Consider the following 21,246-nt stretch of genomic DNA (forward strand, 5'->3'; position numbering starts at 1 on the left):
GCCTGAGTGGTGAACGTTTGTTGAACAAAAGCAGTGAAGATTAAATGCTTTAACCTAGTTTTTGGCATTTGGAGAAAACTCGGTTTTTATTTCCAAAGACCATATATTAAAGTTCTGTCTATGGAGGACAAGGTAAAAACTTAAGAATATAGCTTCAAGTCCCATTCACTGTTGTTGTTTTTCTTGTAAGGAATATACACACTCAGAGAGAGGATGTGGGGCAGAATGCTAGTTATATTCTGCTAACGCATTGAAAAATAAGTCTTATGAAGGTTGTTGCTTTCTTTCTCCAAATTGACTAAACTCTGATCTAGAAGGCAAATGATTAAAAACATAACAAAAATCAAAAATATGTTGACTAACTTGAATATAAATTTAAAAAAAAAGGCAAATGTTGACAATAGAGTACTACAACAGCTGTGGAAGATAGTCTCAAGTAATCAAAATAAAAGGAGTTAGCCCAGATACCAGTTTGGGCAGGTAAACATCAGTCTGGATTTTAGGTCTGATGAGATTTAATCTGACTAGAGATTTAATATTTGGGATTTAAACTCTGGAATGTTACAGATATACACCAGAGATCAAATGCGACCCATTATGCCTTTTGAAAAAAAAGTTTCTTACATTTTTGAATAATTATGTTCACTCAATTTTTTTCAATAATGAATTTTTCGTTAGAATCGCACTACACATTTAGTTAACAAATCTTTACTGACTACTTTGTAGTCAGTATTGGGGTGCTGGAATGAACAAGACAGACATGGCTCCTCAGGCATGGGACAAGTGGTTACAAACTGTCATGGGTATGGGAAACAACCTCCCTCAGAGAGTCAGAAAAGACCTTTTCTCTCTTTTCCAAGAGAGAATGAAGGGGAATGTGCTGAGCCAAAGAAACACCCTGAACAAAGACACAGACGTTTAAAAGTATGGTGGCTTCAAGGAAATCTGCACATTGGGTATGGCTTGATCAGGAGGAGAGTGATAAGAGATGATGCCTAGGAGACAGGCAAGGACCAGGGCATGAGGGGCCCAGAAGCCACACTGAGAAATTTGTTCTCTGCCCTTTTGGCTGTAGAAGGACATTCAGGACTGTCAATTAGACTGTAACAAGGCCAGCCAGTTTGTTTTAAAGATGACTCTTCATGCTGGATAGACATGGGACTAACAGATAAACAAGAGACAAATTATAAAGCAGTAATCAGTTATGAACGTCTGCATTAAGGCTAGAGCTAGGGGAGATGATAGGAGGGCTGGAGCGAAGTCTGCAGACTTGAAAGACACTGAGGAAAACGAATCACCAAGAGATAGAAATAGACTGAATATGGGGATAAAGAAGAAAGGGAGGGAGTCAGGGATGACGCCAGATTTTTGGCTTGAGCATCTGTTTAAATGGCAGCATCCCTTACTGAGCTGTGTCCTTTCCACAGTGTGAGGAACAGGGTTGCTGTTTGCTTTGACTCCCCTGCAAGTCAGCTTTAGAGAAATGTAGAGAGCTCAGAAAATAAGCAGAGAAATCACTGAAATTCACTCCTCAGAGATAGAAGAACTTTTTAGGGTGGCAGAGTGTGGAGGTGTGTTATGCTCTGAAAGTCACGGAAACTCGCAAGGAAGTTAATCAGTGAAAGCAAGAGTACAGATACTTAGAAATTTAGAAAGATGCTTAAGTGAGAGAGCTAGCTTAAATGGAGGGAGCAAAGAGAACACAGTTATTTAAAGCTATATACATTTCTTACAATAATTAGGAAATAGTGATTAATGTATCATCCAAGAATAAAAGCTTGTATAACAAGTTATCTAGTAAGCATATTTTAGAGAATGAGGTAATAAGTCAATTTTCCTCTTCTACTATAAAGAGGACAGGGTTTACAAGTGAGAGAAATAGCTTAGTAGTGTGATGGTATCTTAAAATATCATTAAAAGTCTTTAATCTCTTATACAGCGTTTCTTAATGTCTCATTAAATGGGATGTATTCATTCCTTTACTACCTCAGAGGATTTTTTGAATATGAGGTTATATCTCCATGTATGTGGGAAAATGTTTTCCTCTAGTTGGGAGAATCATCACTTACTGAAGACCACAGTACCTACAGTTAGGGAAGTTCAATCCATTGCTTAAGTTGCCTTAGTCACTGCCATATTTGCTGTTTAAAGGAAAAATGAGTCAGAGTAATGTTCCAGACAGTGTGCTTAGACAGTAGTTTAAAGCTCTTTCATTTGTCTGATTTTTGAAATTTTATTTTTTTAAGTTCAAAAAAAAGTCTTATGTTTTAAATTTATTTTGAGAGAGAGAGAGCATGGGAGACGCAGAGAGAGAGGAAAACAGGGAATCGCAAGCAGATTCCTCACTGTCAGCATGAGGCCCGATATGGGGCTCAAACTCATGAACTGTGAAATCAAAACCTGAGCTGAAATCAAGAGTCAGACGCTTACCTGACAGAGCCACCCAGATGCCCCTGATTTAAAAAATTTTAAAATATGAGTACCATATCTTGAGTGCCCATAATGTACAATATTTCCTGGCGTCCCCTTACTAGGATGTGAGATGCATGAAGACTGAGACTTCGTTTTGTTCACTGCTGTTTTCCCAGCCTCCCGGGGGTAGTAGACCCTTGATAAATACTCACTGAATGAAGAAACAAATGCTGAGCTCTAGGGTTACCAAATGTGAATAAGGTCTGTTCTCTGCAGCCCAATTTGGAAGGGTAAGTATGGGCAATTTAAACGTGGTGTGGCAGGTGTAGTGTTGGAAGAAGAGAGGAAGAGATCTCTTAATTCAGTCTGCTCAACATGCAAGCATGCAAATGCATGCTTGTTCAAGGAACTTTATGGAGCTTAATACTACTAAAATATACTATGGAAAGGAGATACCACTGAGGAATTCCATCCTACGCCAAGGAGCTTCGACTCGAACCAATGGATGAGGAAACAGCACTTAGTAGGGAAGTCACAGTCATAATAGCCTCCCAGTTTAGGTAGATTATTTGGGTTATTCTCTTGGGGACAGATTGGAGGGGAGAAAGACTAAATGCAGGGAGACCAGTGGGAGGTCTTTTAGTAGGACTATATGAGAAATTTTTGAACTAGGTAGAAGCCAGAACTAGCCTGGAAAGAACATATTCAAGAATTGATGAGTCATGGAAGATCAGGACCTGCAGTGAAGGATAAGAATGATTCCAAAAATCTGACTTTGGGTGGATGGAGGTCCTACCTTGGAAAACGTTTTGAAGGAAAGCTGATTTCACTTTTATCAGACATAAAGTGTATAGGGTGTTCAGGCCAAAGGCTTGGGAGAGAGATCTTGAAGGGAAATTCAGATATGGGAGTCAATAGCACAGAGCCATGAAAAGGCCAGGATCTTCAGAGAATGTGGGGAGTGATGGGAAATGTGCACCCAGGAAGAACACAATAGAGTACCAAGATTTAAGGAGTGGAAATAAGATGAATCTTAATGGAGGCTAAAGAAAGAAGTTGAGAAAGGTTGTAAGAGAACTAGGAGAGTGTAGCCATGTGTGGAGTATTGAGGGAATATCTAACAGTGTTTAATAAAACACAGAACTTAAAGCAGGAAAGGACCAACATTTGAAAGGATATTTACTGTTAAACAGATCCCCGCCTATCCTCACGATATCATCTCATGCCCCTGCCCCCCTCATTTCCTTTCCCCCAGCCCCACTGCCTTCTTTTTGCTCCTGAAATCAGTCAAAATCTTTCCTACATCAAGACCTTTATACATGTTATAACTTCTGCCTGGGATGCTCCTTCTTCTATTCTTCATGTGCCTGGGTAGGTAGATGCTGAGAAAATAATCAGTGATGATCATAACAATAGCTAATGCATCTTGGCAAATGGTACCTTTCAAGATTTTTTGAAATAATTTTATAATAAGCATTGGTCATGTTCCCCACAATTATCGGAAAATCACACTTCTCAGTCCAGATCATTCCAAGGCAACATCAATAGGTTTTATTTTACTAATGCATTCTTTCTTTAAGAAAGCATCAATCACATGGTGTCATTAACATCTCTGTGTTTTTCCTAAATAAGCATTCTCTAGTTCCTAATATCCTGTATCTTACTTCTGTCACATTACAGCATAGTTCTCCAGAAAGGAGTTATCTATTTAGGTGGCCTCCCAGTAATAATACCTTATAATAATACCTCTTAAATTATTGGTAGCACACAAATTATTTTCATTGAATTGCAAAAAAATTGATTGAATATCGGCATGTGCATTCCATGTTGACTTTAATTGTGTATGTTATAAAGTTTAAATGGTATATGATATAAATACCTCTTATATCTATCCCTTTGCCTCCTCTGTATCCCTGCTGCCACTGCCACAGTTCAAGCACTATTTCTCCTTACTAACCTCTCTTGCCTTAAGTATCAGTTTTCAAATCTGTTCTTCACTTGGCGGCAGTGTGATCCTTCAGCATGCAAATTGGAGCCTAATTCTTCCTGGAGTGTATTTCTTCAGGAGTCCCACATTGCTTACAGTTTAAAGTCTAAACAATTAGTGTAAACGTCCGATCTCTTCCTGAGATTGTCACTGCCTACCTCTATCGTTTCACTTCCCCCAGATTCCCACTTCTCACCTTTGGCCCTACAGACACAGAACTGACTCTCTCCTACAGTTCCTTGAACACGTCACGCTCCCCTTGCCTTCCCATCTCTGCAAGTTATTCCCTGTGTCTGAAACACCCTCTCCCCTTGTCCACCTAGTAAGTTCTTATTTATCTTCAAGTTTCAACTGTGTGAAGCTCTCCTGGAATTCCTGGGCAGACTTAGGATTTCTCTGTTTTGTTTCCACCATACTTCACACTGCCCCTACTAAAGCCATTAACTCATTATATGTTAGTAGTAGTTGCACATCTGTCTCCCTACAACACTGTAAACTTCTTGATGGTAAGGCCTGGATCATCCCATCTTTAGGAAGCCTAGCATAATACTTAGTACATAAGAGGCATGTAAAATATTTGATATGTGAGTCAGTGAGTGAATGAATGAACCTCCTATCATTTCCTTCCTTCCAACCAAACACTTAAGGCCTCTTTAATTTCCACATTTTCTCAGCTATGTTCTGAGCTGGAATAGGAGTGCTTACAGCTGCATGTCTTCATCTGACGATACACTTTCAAGAGACCACCCATCTGCATGGAACACACACATAAATGAGGCCTGAGGCTCAGTGAAACAAAACCTCTAAAGCAGGAAACACATGAAATCGCTTGGGATTCAATAAATAGAAAGAATGGGAGTTAAAAGGAAGCAGGGAAACTCAGAGGAAAATGCATTTGCCTTGGATTTTCAAAAGCACATAACAAGAATTCTGCCCTGGCTGTCCTCTTTCATATGGAGCTGGACCTCTTTTGAGTCCTTTCCAGGCCCTTCTCCTACCTAGTGGGTTTATATCAATCTGTTGATGTCATCATTAGCAATAGTGGCTTTCCTTACAGAGGTTATAGGCAACTGTCTCCTGTATCCAGCAAAATGCCTACTAGAAACATTGCAAAAGGCAGTGAACAGTTTAAGCTTGTCATTTCCCTCAAGGAGAGTTTTTGGTGCCAGAACTCTCCTGTTGACCTCCATCAGGTAGGAGGCAAGCAGCCTCAAGGGTATTTGTTCTATTTCTAGGTAACATAGATGCTGATTTTGTTTCCTTCCATAAATACATAGAGGACCTATTTCTGTGTGTTGATCAAAGCCTGCTTTCCTTTAGACCTGTAGGTCAGTAAATTAGATCAGAGTGGTTAATACATTAAAAAATATGATAACAAAATTCATACTAACAATCAAGTAAGTAGAAATAAATAAACATAATTGAAAAAAAAAGAAAGGTAACTTATTTTTATAAAATTTTAATTGCTAACCATAGTATAAAAGGGAAAATCACTTGTGAGGTTAAAATACATTCTGATGGACTTTGTACAAGATAGTGTTATCAGTGATTTTGGAAAGGGAATGTGTGCTGACAGCTCAGAGCCTGGAGCCTGTGTGGGATTCTGTGTCTCCCTCTCTCTCTCTCTAACCCTTCCCGCTCATGCTCTGTCACTCTCTCTCAAAAATAAACATACAAAAAAAAAAGGATAAGAAAGAGGATATATTAATTGAGATAAAACATACTTCCAAGTATAAGTTTTTGTTCTTCATTTCTAAAAGAATGTGGTAAGCAATACCAAACAGAGGAAATTGTTCAGAAAGGAACATATGAAATATAAACACTAACTCACATAATTACTAAGGGAAATAGATTCTATCCAAGAATTCTGAGAATATGCCACAAGATAAGAGAAAATTGGCTCCATAAAAACAGATAATTTTATAGACGACTCATCCATTCACAGATATTTATTCATTGTCAACTGAGTGTTAAACATTATGTGAGGTTCTGGGAGTACTAAATTTACAGCCATAGTTCTGGTCTCAGGGTACAGTCTAGTGGCAAAACAATAACAGTAAGAGTAACAACACTACTTGGTTAAAAGTTATCAAAAGCCCAAGTTCAGAGTATGAGTTCACATCTTGTCTGGTGCCATCCTACTATGACACCTTGGACAAATTACTTAACCTCTCTGTCCCATTTTGCTCTCTTCCTTTTTATGTTATTTTATTTTTTTAAATGTTTGTTTTTGAGAGAGAGTGAGCAGGGGACGATCAGAGAGGAAGAGGGGTGGAGGATCCAAAGTGGGCTCTTTGCTGACAGCAGAGAGCTGGGTGAAGCTTGAACTCATGAGCCAGGAGATCATGACCTGAGCCAAAGTAGTACGCTTTACCAACAGAGCCACCTAGGTGACTCTGTATTGTCAAAGCATGAGCCAAGAAGACAGGGGATGAGGCTGGAGAAAGAGGTAGAGGGCAGAATGTGACTGGCTCAGGCTGCTCTGCAAAGGGACTCAGACTCGTGCTAATGCAGTGGGAGCCAGTGAGGAACTCTGAGTGGAATTCACACAGCTAGAAATGAGGTTTTGATAGTGGTGGCAGAAGGGACAAGTATGAGAGATATTTAGGAAGTATACTGGTGATTGATTGGCTGGACATGGAGAGCAGATGGGATAGGAGAAGACAAAGAAGAGTTCCAAGTTTTTACTTGGTCAACTGCAGACATGGTAGTACCAGTACCCAGAAAAAGAACCGAGGAGAGAGATTAGGACTTAGAAATAAGATGCTGAATTCCATTTTAGACATGTTAAATTCCAGTCCTAGGACACATCTCTCTACACTATGGGCTCCTTCACTCCTGGGTGATGAAAAGAAGACATAGGCATTTGACTTTTGGAATCACCATTTTTGTTTTGTTTTGTTCCTCGATATGTCTGGCAAGGAATCATAGTAATTGGGCATATTCCAATTCAACCATTACTGAAAGCAGAAAATTTATGCAAATATTTTCAACAACCTCCAAATTCTATCCTATCTATTACAACTTCCATCTCATTTTTCTCTTTAAAACAAAAAAGGCAGTATGAAAGGAGGCTTCTTATGTTTGCTGTCAGGGAACTTTTGTTCTTTTTAGATTTCTCGTGATCTAAACCCCCAATAGTTAAATCAGAGTTCTCAGTTGGTCTAGACTCCTGGGTATCCCACAGCATCTTATCTCATAGAATGTGTTTTTTAATATCCTGTATTCAACATCAAATATGCTAAGTTGTACAGGTTATATTTATAGGTTTCCCAGCCAGGGAAATAAACCTAGGACCTATAAGGAGAATCATAAAAGTTGCAAAATTCAGAGAAAAGAACAAGGTACTTGAAGAGAAGTCCATCACGAGCCATTCACTAGACTCATTACTGAAGATAGCAGAAAGAGTAGGAAAAACTGAAGTAGTAGTCCTCTGAAAGTAACAATGCTGAGTTTGAGGTGCTTATGGCACATTCAGGTGTCTAATTATGAATTAGGAAAGATCTGTTGTTCAAAAAAGGATCCAAGCTAGATGTAGAGATGACTGACATGGTTGAAGTCATGGATGAGAAACAGAAGGTGAAAAGAGGTCAAGTTCAATGTTCTAGGAAATGTTGGATTTGGAAGGTGAACCCACAAAGGAAGCTGAAAATCAACATCCAGAGATGTAGGTGAGGAAAGAGTTCAGACTGATATCAAGTGAACCAAATGAGGTGGTTTTTCCAAAAGCAGGAGATTGTCGGCAAGGTCAAATTTTACAGGTGGCTCAAGTACTGTGAAGATAGACACATCAATTTTTGCAAAATAAAACTGCTCATCTATGTATATACTTGTACATGTCAACATTCACAGCTTAGTATTTTTCTTGAATGTTGGTGCTGTGTGCTGTTTCAGTTTGTTTGGAATAGACAGTGAACTGCCCAGTACTGTTGTGGCTCTTTGTAAAGGTATTAAGCATGGTATTAATGTTTTGTATAATTCTTTGTTGATGTACAAAAAGACTTAATGATGGGCACATGTGTTGTTTTTTTCCAAATTATTCTAAATGACTTTTCGCAAACATTGAGAAATTTCATGTATTTATTCATTCATTCTTTTCTTTGTTCTTTTCTTCTTTTGTTTGATACATAATTAGCAAAGTCCTACAATATTTAAAGCAGCAATTCTAGGTTTGAGTGTAAAAACAGAAATAAGGCAAGCAGATTGCCTAAAAATTGTAAACTTTTCTCTCATCAATTTTTCTCTTCTTTTGAACAGGACATTTTGTTGTTTTGGCCGTATGCTTTCCCTATGGGTTGTAGCTATTTTTATTGCCATCAGTAATAAAACAACTATGGTAAACTTATACTCATTCATCAATATTGCCTGTTCTAACTTCACAAAGATAGCTAGGAACTGGAACTTTATTGTTATTTGAATTTGCATTTAAAAAAATTCTAGATGTGCCTGAGTGGCTCAGTTGGTTAAATGCCCAACTCTTGATTTCGACTCAGGTCATGATCTCACAGTTTGTGGGATCAAGTCCCACACTGGGCTCCGTGCTGACAGTGTGGAGCCTGCTTGGGATTCTCTCTCACCTCTCTCTCTGTTTTCCCCTCTCCTTCTTTCTCTCTCAAAATAAATATAAAACATTCTAGTAATATCAGTAATTTTGTTCTATATGTGCTACTTTTCATTGCAATTATATTTCATCTTCTATAAATTTTCTGTTGAGATACTTTCTCATTTATACATTGGGGTCTCAATACTTCTGCCAATTTGTATGAACTGCTTATAATAATGTATTATTAATCACTTGTCATATTTTCTCTATATATGATGGCTTATCTCCCTACTGTGGGAAAGAGATTATTTTTAGTATTTTAACTGGAAAGCCCACAAGCCACTGCTTGTAAGAAAAATGAATTAAAAGTTGAACAAACTATGCAATCTTAGTAATTTTATGTAGATTTTTCCAAGAAATTGTTTCTTTACCCATATGCAGGACAGATTATAAAGTTTATTTATGCTTATTTACTATTCTGGGGTGTCTATATTAAAGTGTTGACAGTTTCCATACTGAAACATGCTATAAGGATGATTTGTAGCAATGTGGCTGTCAGATATATTATATTATATTTTATTCTAATGTTAATATTCCTAGATCATCTTTCCAGACTTTTTCTAAAAACACTGTGTCTCAGAAAAAATTCATGTGCAAGTTTTAAAGAATAAATTTACTTGCAGAATGTTAAGCTTTGTTTAATAAGGTTTTACCAACTTCAATTTCATTCATAAAACATGTTTTGTTTGTCTTTAAATTATGACCAAATGTTTAGTCTCACAACAAGGCAAAATATTGTTGTTTTTGTTTTCCTCAGTGTGTCATCTTTTGCCAATGTGTAACATAATCACACCAACCAAAACAGTAACTTCATTTTGTAAATGTGCTCAGCAGAGATTTGGGAAAATTTAAAGATTATTAAGGTAACACAAAAAAATTAACTGCAATAGTTGGTAGGTCTAAAATAATCCTATTCAAAACACCTCTCAAAATAGCTAAACTGAAGAGAAAGGGTGATAGAAAAGCTATAAAAAAGCTAAAAATATAGAAGAAAGGATAGAATTAGAAAGAATCAGTATTTTGTAACTCCTAATGGAATAAGTGATTTAGGCAAGGATCACCAATTAATGCTAAAACCACTGGCTAAAAGGTTTCTGGGAAACAGAGTATGCTTGTGGTCTCAAAGAATCACACCACAGATTATTAAATCAAAAGTAAAAATATACTCTATTAAAGAGATATACAGCTACCACTCGAGTTAAGTGAGTAAGCAGCAGCACCAACTGTGGGTTATCTCATATATGTGCCCCTAAAAGGATACAAGAGCATCCAGGTAGTATGATTGCAGAAATTTTTTACCTAGAATCTAATCAGTAGGAATAGTCAGACAAATTCAGAATGAGAGACATTCTACATAATGACCGGCCTGATATCTTTAAAGTCAATGGCTTAAAAGACAAAATTTAAAGAAAAAAGCCTAAAGAGACCTGACAACTAATGCAATGCATGAACTCTGACTGAGTCCTTAATAAAAACCTAATATTGGTTTTATGTTAAATAGTATGGTATTACTGTTAATTTTAAGTATTATAATACTATATACATGGGAAATGTCTTTCATACTTTTTTTAATGCTTATTTTTGAGAGAGAGAGAGAGAGAGAGAGAGAGAGAGAGAGAGAGAAAGGGTAGGAGCAGAGAGGAAGGGAGACACAGAATCTGAAGCAGGCTCCAGGTTCTGCACTATCCACACAGAGCCCGAGGTAGGGCCTGAACTCGTGAACTGTGAGATCATGAGCTGAGCCGAAGTAGGATGCTTAACCAAATGAGCCACCCAGGTGCCCCTATCCTAAAGAGATACATACAGAATATTCTGGGGTAAAGCGTCATAATATCTGAAACTTATTTTCAAATGGTTCAGGTAAATTTATAACATATATAATATGAAATATATAACAATTGCAAATGTCTATGTCCTCAACATGGAGCACCTTAATACATAAAGCTAAACAAGCATAAAGGAAGAAACTGACAGTAATACAATAATAGTAGGGCACTTTAACACATCACTTACATCAGTGGATAGATCATCCACACAGAGAATCAACAAGGAAACAATGGCTGTGGATAAGACTAGATGGATTTAACAGATATATACAGAACATTCAACCCCCAAACCACAGAATATACATTCTTTTCAACTGCATATAGAACATTCTTCAGGATAGATCACATGTTAGGCCACAAAACAATTCTCAATAAATTTAGAAAGATTTAATTCACATCAAGCATCTTTTCTGAACACAAATATATGAAACTAGAAATCGATTACAAGAGAAAATAAACAAACAAACAAAAAAAGCCACGAACACATGGAGGCTAACCAATATATTACTAATCAACCAATGGATCAGTGAAGAGGGGAAAATTTTAAATACATAGAGACAAATGAAGATGAAAACACAACAGTCCAAAATCTTTGGGATGTAGAAAAAGTAGTTCTAAGAGGGAAGTTTGTAGTGATACAGGACTACCTCAGTAAATAAACAATCTAGACTTACACCTAAAAGAATTAGGCAAAGAAGAGCAACTAAAGCCCAAAGTTAATAAAAAGAATGAAATAATAAAGATTACAGGGGAAATAAATGAAATAGAGACAAAAAAAATAAAAAAGATGAATGAAACCAAGAGCTGGTTCTTTGAAAAGATAAACAAAATTGACAAACCTTTAGTCAGGCACATCAAAAAAGAAAGAGAGAGGCCTAAAATATTTTCAGAAATGAAAGAGAAGAAATAACAACCAACAACATAGATATAAGAGAATACTATGGAAAATTATATGCCAACATACTGGACAACTTAGAAGAAATGGAGAAATTCCTAGAAAGTTATAGTCTTCCAAAACTGAATGAGGATGAAACAGAAATTTTGAATTGGTAATCAAAAAACTCCTAATGAATCCATGCTCATGGATTAGAAGAATTAAAGTTGTCAAAATGTCCATATTACCCAAAGCAATCTACAGATTCAATGCAATCCCTATCAAGATACCAATAGTAGTTTTCAAAAAACTAGAACCAATATTCCTGCAATTTGTATGGAACTAACAAAAGACCCAGAATCTTGAGAACGAACAAAGCTGCAGTTATCACAATCCCAGATTGCAACATATACTACAAAGTTATTGCAAGCAAAAGAGTATGGTTCTGGCACAAAAACAGGCACAGTGATCAATAGAACAGGACAGAGAGCCCAGAAATAAACCCATGTTTATATGGCCAATTAATTCATGACAAAGGAGGCAATTATATACAATGGGGAAAAGACAGTCTTTGCAATAAGTGGTGCTGGGAAAGCTGGAGAGCTACAAAAGAAGGCAAAAGAATGGAACTGGACCACTTCCTCACACTATATTAAAAAAATTAAAAATGGATTAAAGACCTAAATGTGAGACCTGAAACCATAAAACATCTGAAGGAAAACATAGGCATTAATCTCTTGGATATCAGCCTTAGAAACATATTTACGAATATGTTTCCTCAGGTCAGAGAAACAAAAGCACAAATAAACTATTGGGACTACACCAAAATAAAAGTTTTTGCAGAGCAAAAGAAACCATGAGCAAAACAAAAAGGACACTCAGTGAATGAAAGAAGATATTTCCAAATGATGTTTCCAGTAAGGGGTTACTATCCAAAATATATAAAGAACTTATACAACCCAACACCTAAAAAACAAAGAATCCAGTGGAAAAATGGGCAGAGGATGTTGGCTAACAGACACATAGAAAACAGACACATGAAAAGATACTCAACATTACTAATCACCAGGGTAATCCAAATCAAAACAACAATGAGATATCACCTCACACCTATCAAAATTGCTAGTATCAAAAAAGAAAGAAATAATAAGTATTGGCAAGGATGTGGAGAAAAGAGAACTCTTCTGTAATGTTGGTGGGAATATAAATTGATGCAGACACTGTGGAAAAGCATGGATGTTCCTCAAAAAATTAAAAATAGAAATACCATATTATCCAGCAATTCTGCTACTGGATATTTACCCACAGAAAATGAAAACACTAACTTGAAAAGATATATACATCCCTATATTTACTAAAGCATTATTTACGAAAGCCAAGATATAGAAGCAATCCAAGTGTCCATCAATAGATTAACAGGTAAAGAGGAGGGGTATGTGTGTGTGTGTGTGTGTGTGTGTGTGTGTGTGTGTGTGTGTGCATGTTTATACACAATTAAATATTACTCAGCTATAAAAAACATGAGCTCTTGCCATTTGGGACAACATGGATGGCCCTAGAAGGTCTTATGCTAAGTGAAATACAAATACTGTATGATTTCATTTATATGAGGAATCTAAAAAAACCAAAGGAACAAACAAAAAACCAAAAACATGAATACAGACAACAAACTGGTGGTTTGTCCATGGTTTCTTTTGCTCTGCAAAACCTTTTATTTGGAAGGGGGTGGGGGGATGAGCAAATTAAGTGAAGAGGATTTAGAGGTACAAACTTCCAATTTAAAAAGATGCATCAAGGGGCGCCTGGGTGGCTCAGTCGGTTAAGTGTCCGACTTCGGCTCAGGTCCGATCTCATGTTCATGGGTTTGAGCCCCGCGTCAGGCTCTGTGCTGACGGCTAGCTCAGAGCCTGGAGCCTGCTTCTGGTTCTGTGTCTCCTTCTCTCTCTGCCCTCCCCCTCTCATGCTCTGTCTCTCTCTGTATCAAAAATAAAACATTAAAAAAAAGAAATAAAAAGATGCATCAAGAAAACTTGTAAATATGTATATATAGACAGACATAAATATATACTATGTATATGATATGTACACATATAAAACTATATTAATACAGATATATTAATGAAACTATATATGTTTATATGCACACTCATATTAATTAAACAAATGTAGCAAAGTGTTTACAATGGTGAATTTAGGTAATAAGTATATGGGTGTTTGACTTAGCCATATAGTAAGTACACACACACATACCATTCCAACATTTGGTAACTAGTTCATTTCTGATGTCTACATACATCAGCTAAACAACTCCAGATGCAAAATTGGGGATGGGGTTGGGGAGAATTGTTTTCAAGGATTTGTCTGCTCTGATATGTCTTGTGCACATGTAGCTGTTTCTGGCAGTGTTGTGTCCCCTCCCACTACTTCCAGTGACCCCAAACCGAACCACTTCCCAAACAATTCACACAGTCCTTATGAAATCTTTGTTCGTGTCATTTCCTCAACCTGAAACACTGTTCTTATTATTTTGCTTGTCAAAATCTTACTTAGTCTTTAAGGTTTGATTCAAATTCCCCTTCCTCCATGAAAATTTTTTCTAGACTGCCGCCCCCTGCTCTGTGGTCCCTATAACTCTCTTGAAACACATGCTCATTCTTCTGGCATTATGGCCACTTATGTATCAACTCCTATTCCTTCAAAAGGGAAAGTTTTGTTTTACTTTGTTGCACGGAATGAGGTCCAAATTCCTTAGAATGTCCCACAAGGCTCTTCGGACTTGGTGCCTGATTTCTTTTGTGGCTTATGTTTTGATGCTTCCTTCAATGGACCTGATACCAGAGCTATAATATAAAACAATTACTAGGAATTCTTAAGCCCCTCAATCCCATGGCCTATGAAGGAGGAAACGTCTCGTTAGGATTCCTGTGAATTCCTGGGACCTTGCACCCTCATTCCACCTGCAAGTCTGGCTACCACATGAGTAACTTTCCTCTGTGCTTCACCTGATTGCAATTTATTCCCTTTCTATACTTTGGGAAAATAAACCAAAGCTTTTCCTGCAAAACATTCATGAGTTTGGCTGACTTTTGAAGGAGATTAAGGAGGATTTACATTTTCATGGTTATAACTTCCCTGAAAAGTAAGCATCTACCTGTCCTTTGCCCCAGCGAGGCCCACTCAATCCCTTCTGTTGATTCCTCATTCCTCCTTGTTTTTGTCTTGTTTCCCCACTCTCCTCTTTCCATCCCTCCTAGAAGTATAAGTTTGGCATCGGCCAACCCCCAGGACTTCTATCCCAAGCACTTAACAAGTGTTTCCGGGAACACCTACTCTGGAGCATTTATGAACCTCACAGTGCCATGTAGAACATTTTATCTAGCTGGCTCTGATGTTCTTTAGGTCATTTATCTGAAAAGCTTCTGAGTCAAAAAGCCATTAAAAAATGAATCCTGTTGACTAGAATCGTGTTTCACTTGTACTGAGAAGCTGTCATCCCACATGAGCACAAGGCAGTTTTCAGTGGAGGCCTTGTCTCCTCCAGCTGGCTCAGATTTGTTGCTGCTCAGTTACAAAATTGTGTTTACTTACAGCAGCAAGACCTTAGCTAGCTCGTCCAGCACATCAGATGATGGCATCTCTTGCTCCTTGTCTTGCTAAGAGATTGGCCGTCTGGGTCTGAGAAATTTCTGTGTTCATCTTGGACTGAAGGATGCTGCAGGAATATTTCTAATCTGTACTTAGCTATATGGTTATTGTATCAATCAATTTCAGTTTTTATGAAAATCTTTATTGGGAAATGATTTAAGTACTGTAAAACCCAGTGATTCAAAGTGTACGATTTAGTGGTTTTTAATATATTGAAGGAGTTATACAACTATTACCACAGTCTAATTCCAGAACATTTTCATCACCTCAAAAAGAAACTCAGTGTTTGAGTCCCTCGCTCTTACCCTTCCTCCAGCCCGCCCTAGCCAGCCGCTAATCTACTTTCTGGTTCTGTGTATTTGTCTATTCTAGACTTTTAAAATCAGTGGAATTATACAATATATGGCCTGTAGGGATTGGCTTCTTCTACTCAGCATAATGCTTCAAAGGTTTATCTATATGGCAGTATGCATCACACTTTTTTATTACTAAATAATTTTCCATTATAAGGATATACACATTTTATTTATCCTTTTACCAGTTGATGGCAATTTGGTTTGTTTCACTGTTTTTCTATTATGAATAATGCTGCTAAGGAACATTTGAGTCCAGTTATTTTGTGATGACCTGTATTTTCATTTCTTTTGGGTATACACTGAGGAGTGGAATTGCTGGGTCATATGATAACTTTATGTTTAATATTTTGAAGAAATGCCAGACCATCTTCCAGAGTGACTGGACCATTTTACATTCCCATCAGCAGGGAGTGAAGATTTTAATTTCTTCACATCCTCACAAACACTTTTTATTGTCTGTCTTTTTTTTATGTTTCTTATTTATTTTTGAGAGACAGAGAGAGACAGTGTGAGGAGGGGAGGGGCAGAGAGAGAGGGAGACATAGAATCCAAAGCAGGCTCCAGGCTCTGAGCTAGCTGTCAGCACAGAGCCCAATGCGGGGCTCGAACCCACGAACCGTGAGATCATGACCTGAGCTGAAGTCAGACGCCTAACTGACTGAGCCACCCAGGCGCCTCTATCTGTCTTCTTAAGTATAGCCATCATCGTAGGTATGTAGTGATATCTACCTCATTGTGGTTTTGATATGCATTTACCTAATGGCTAATGATCTTAATTAAATTTTGAGGCCATATATTTTAATGAACAATTATCTGATGTAACGTAGCATTCTATTTTAATATTAATTAACACATAGCAATTTTGAATAAAGTGGTAAAGAGAATATAGGCTGTCAAATGTCATACTTTGCAGGTGTACTTCATTTCCAGTTCATCTTAAAAAATTCTAACTTGACTACATAAAAGTAAAAACAAAAGTGAAAACTCCAGAGATAGTTTCATAGGACAAATTCCCCATAGGAATAACACATACTTAGCTATTATCAAATACAGGGCACTGAGACAAACCTTGCATCTCCTAATTATTACTTTTGTTTAAACAATTTGATTTCTGTTGGGGGAATATCTAAGCTCCAGCTCTAACATAAATAAAAAAACCAGCATCCACATCTGGAACCGAGACCTCATGTGCTAGCTCCACAGCGTTTAGTAATTTTTTGTTTTGAAACAAGGAGGCAGAAAACATAATGTGTTCCTAACAAAAGAATCCACATTTGCAATACAATTTTAAAAATGAATGGAGCTGATTTTATATTTAGATGATATATAAAACTGTTAAATTAGAAATTTAAGCAGTGGCATCAATTAAGATTTTCAAGCACTTCTTTCCTTGACCTAAATTTTTTTTTTTTTAAAAAGGGCCTAATAGGTACATCACTGAAAAAATTGGATATAATATATGCATATCTCATTTTAAATTATGTTCCAAATGCTGTATTTAAGCTCAATAAAATGTAAACCAATCCTGCAAATACAATTTTAAAAGGACAAATCCTTATACCATTTCTGGTATTTTCCCTGAAAGTCAGCTCTGGGACCACAGAATGAGAGGAAACTGCTCTTGTTCACCTTGTTATAGGAAGCATAATAAAACAGGAGAATGGCATCTAAAAGTCACATTAATCAGTTTCCCCAGTTTAATGCAGAAAGTACTGAGAAATGAAACAGCAGAACCCACACATTAAAAAATTTAAGAACTAAAAAGAACAATCAATGTTTTTAAATAAAAAGAAACAAAGCTTTTAAAATCTTCTTTTAAACGTTTATTTATTTATTTATTGAGAGAGAGAGAGAAACAGAGCACATGAGCATGAAAGGGGCAGAGAGAGAGAGAATCCTGATATGGGGCTCAAACTCACAAACTGTGAAATCATGACCTGAGCCTAAGTCAAGAGCTGGACACTTAATCAAGTGACTGGGCCACCCAAGCACCCCAAGAAACAAAGCTTTTAAACAGAAAAAGAGAGCCATTGATCAATGATTGTCTGTCTGTAGGCCTTTATATAAAGATCTGTTCCCTCACCAAGCGATTAATCATAGTAAAATGAGCTAAAGATTTCAGATTTTTAGGTTGGGTACAAATAAGAATTTACTGACAAATAGATTAGTTAGCCACATGAACTGTCTTCAAAATAATTGATTTAGATAATATTTACCTAAACACAGTTAACAAGGAAATTTTTGGCTCTCGGATTCTGTCACACTTTTTTTTCCTCTTCCTATGCTAGGTCCTGGGGCAGGAGGAGGAGAAATAAAAGAATGACCCATGCCCTTTTTAATTTTTTAATTTAATTTTAATTTTCATTATTAAAAAAATTTAATTCCATTATAGTTAACATGCAGTGTTATATTAGTTCCAGGTGTATAATACAGTGATTCAACAATTCCATACATTCCTCAGTGATCATCGTAAGTGTACTGCCCCTCCCCTTCCCCTATTTCACCCACTTCCCCTCTGGTAATTATCAGTTTGTTTTCTGTGGTTAAGAGTCTGTTTCTTTGTCTCTCTCTCTCTCTCTCTTTTCCTTCCACCCACTTCCCCTCTGGTAATTATCAGTTTGTTTTCTGTGGTTAAGAGTCTGTTTCTTTGTCTCTCTCTCTCTCTCTTTTCCTTCGCGTATTTGTTTTGTTTCTCAAATTGTACATATGAGTGATATCATATAGTATTTATCTTTCTCTGAGTTAGTTTACTTAGCATCATACTCTATAGATTCATCCATGTTGTTGCAAATGGCAAGATGTCAATCTTTTTTTATGGATGAATAATATTCATTGGTATGGGTCAAATGGTAACTTTATATATATATATATACAATGGAATTCTGTGTCTCCATTAATCTATCAATGGACACTTGGACTGCTTCCATTATTTGGCTATTATAAATAATGCCACTATATACCGAGGGGTGTTTGTATTCCTTGGGTAAATGCTCAGTAGTGCAATTGCTGGATCACAGTAATTTTATTTTTAACATTTTGAGAAACCTCCATACTGTTTTCCATAGTGGCTGCATCAGTTTGTATTCCTACTGACAGTATAAGAGGGTTCCTTTTTTTCCACATCCTCACCAACACTTATTTCTTAGGTTTTTTATTTTAGTCATTTTGACAGGTGTGAGGTGATATCTCATTGTAATTTTGATCTGCATTTCCCTGATGATGAGTTATGATGAATATCTTTTCATATGTCTGTTGTCCATCTGGTCGTCTTCTTTGGAGAAATGTTTATTCAAGTTTTCTCATTTTTTAATTGGATTATCTGTCTTTTAAGTGTTAAGTTCTTATATATTTTGCATACTTAACCCTTTATCAGATATATCATTTGCAAATATCTTCCCCCATTCAGGAGATTGCCTTTTAGTTTTGTTGATTATTTGCTGTGTAGAAGTTTTTTATTTTGATGTAGTTCCAATAGCTTATTTTTACTTTTATTTCCCTTGTCTTAGGAGGATTCTATTGTACTTTTTACAAAACATTAGAGATGACCTGAAATTTTTATTTAAAGTGTTGCCTAAACAGGGTAATTTTACAATTTAACTATAAAGAAATATAAGACGGAAGCTAAATTATTTCAGTTTGCATGAAAGGTTGTTATTTTACTAGACACAGTAAATGTCATAGACATAGTTTGTATTAAATTATAATCACAAAATGATCTTTATATTATTTATATTTTAGGGTTTGATGATACTTTTCAGACATAAAAAATTAAAGGCACTTTCTCTGTCTGAGTATTATAAAATCACTGATGTTGGCATTCAGGTAAGATAACTAAGGTCTTCTGTTAAAAAATTATGGTTAAAATTTTAAAACAAATTAAATAAATTTTATAGGTCAGAGTAGAAAAAATAAGTGAATTATAAATATAGCAAGTTATATGTGGTCCTGTTTGAGACAAGATAAATTAGACTTTAGACAGGTCTCCATTGTCTCAGGTGACTTAGAATTTATTTTCTCATTTTTCCTCTCTACTCTCTCTCTTCCCAATGTTAGACTTATGGGATAAATAAGGACTAACAACTTCCATATAGGACAAGGATTTAACAAAAGGAGTTACAAAACATTTAGATGCCTGTAATCTACTAAGAGAAAAAGCCAAAAGGTTCTTCTAAGGTTAAACAATGATTTACCCTACTACAGTTCATTTAAAAGTTAAACATATATTTACATAAAACTTTACCCATGAATACGATATCATTGGGCTTTCTAAAGGTCTTTGACAAGGTGACAAAACAAAGATTATTAAAATAAAACAGTTAAGTATTAACATTTCTAATATTGGGCTATATTTCTTATATGGTGATCAATTTCTTTGGACCACTAACCACAAACCATTCAGAAGTACTGAAACCTATTGTGGTGATGACATGGCCTCCTGATCTACACCAATTACTAACTGATTTTTAACATATTCCATGGGATGAGAAAGTGTTGATCAAAACATGAGACAAGGGGCGCCTGGGTGGCTCAGTCAGTTAAGCATCCAACTTTTGGTTTCAGCTCAGGACATGATTACTGGTTCATGAGATCAGGCCCTGCATCTGGCTCTGTGCTGACAGTGCAGAGCCTGCTTGAGATTCTGTCTCCCTCTCCCTCTGCTCCTCCCCTGCTTGTGCTCTCACTCTCTCTCTCGCTCTCTCTCTCACAAAAATAAATAAACATTAAAACAAACAAAACAAAATATGAGGCTAAGTATTAGGAAGCCAGAGCTTTTTGCCATTTCTCTTTGACTCTATGGGTTCCAGGCATTTTTATTTTCAGTCCTTGAAACCTAAAAACTACACTATTTTTAGACACTTTTATATTAGGTAAAAGCCTTTTTCCACATGCTAACTACATATTCATTCAGATGAGTGAAAAAATGTAATTTTTAAAAAATTGGCATGTATTTTTTTCAGTGATCTAGAAGAGAAAATAAAAAGAGGGAATACAGGAACATGGAAATACAGAATTATTTAATTACTAGTTACTTAAGATCAGCTATTTTATTCAAGTTCACAAAATTTTTTTTTTCCTCTTTCTCATCATCTCATTTTCTCTTCCCTGCTTTTGGTGTGTGTGTATACAGTGTGGCTGTTTACCTTTCTAAGGTTCCCAGCTTCATACTCCCAGGCATATGACAATCTTTCTCCTCTGGGCCTCCTCCAGCCCAATTATTAAGTCCCCAAAGAGAGGAGACAAAGAAGGTGAGAAGAGAAGATGACACAAACCAATTTCACAACTCCTTATTTGGATTTACAAAAGAGAGAGGAAGGGTGTAAAATAAGGTGATAATATTGAGATATTCAGATTATCCACCATTTATCAGGAATTTGCTTTCTTGTTACTTATTAAGAAAATTTATGTCTTCTGCCCATTTCTTCACTGGGTTATTTGTTTTGTGGGTGTGAAGTTTGGTGAGTTCCTTGTAGATTTTAGATACTAGCCCTTTATCTGATATGTCATTTGCAACTATCTTTTCCCATTCTGTCAGTTGCCTGTTA

The 21,246-nt window shown here is 36.4% G+C and overlaps 1 protein-coding gene across 1 annotated transcript in view; it reads left to right on the top strand.

The window, feature by feature from the left end:
* Window positions 1-21,246, top strand: part of FBXL13 (F-box and leucine rich repeat protein 13) — a 181,052-nt gene that overhangs the window by 128,494 nt on the left and 31,312 nt on the right. Inside the window, 1 exon segment of the mRNA XM_029918797.1 lies at window positions 19,442-19,525. Coding sequence (XP_029774657.1) covers window positions 19,442-19,525 — 84 coding nt within the window.

This window comes from Suricata suricatta, chromosome 2 (assembly GCF_006229205.1).
Source record: "Suricata suricatta isolate VVHF042 chromosome 2, meerkat_22Aug2017_6uvM2_HiC, whole genome shotgun sequence".
NCBI classification, from domain to species: Eukaryota; Metazoa; Chordata; class Mammalia; order Carnivora; family Herpestidae; genus Suricata; species Suricata suricatta.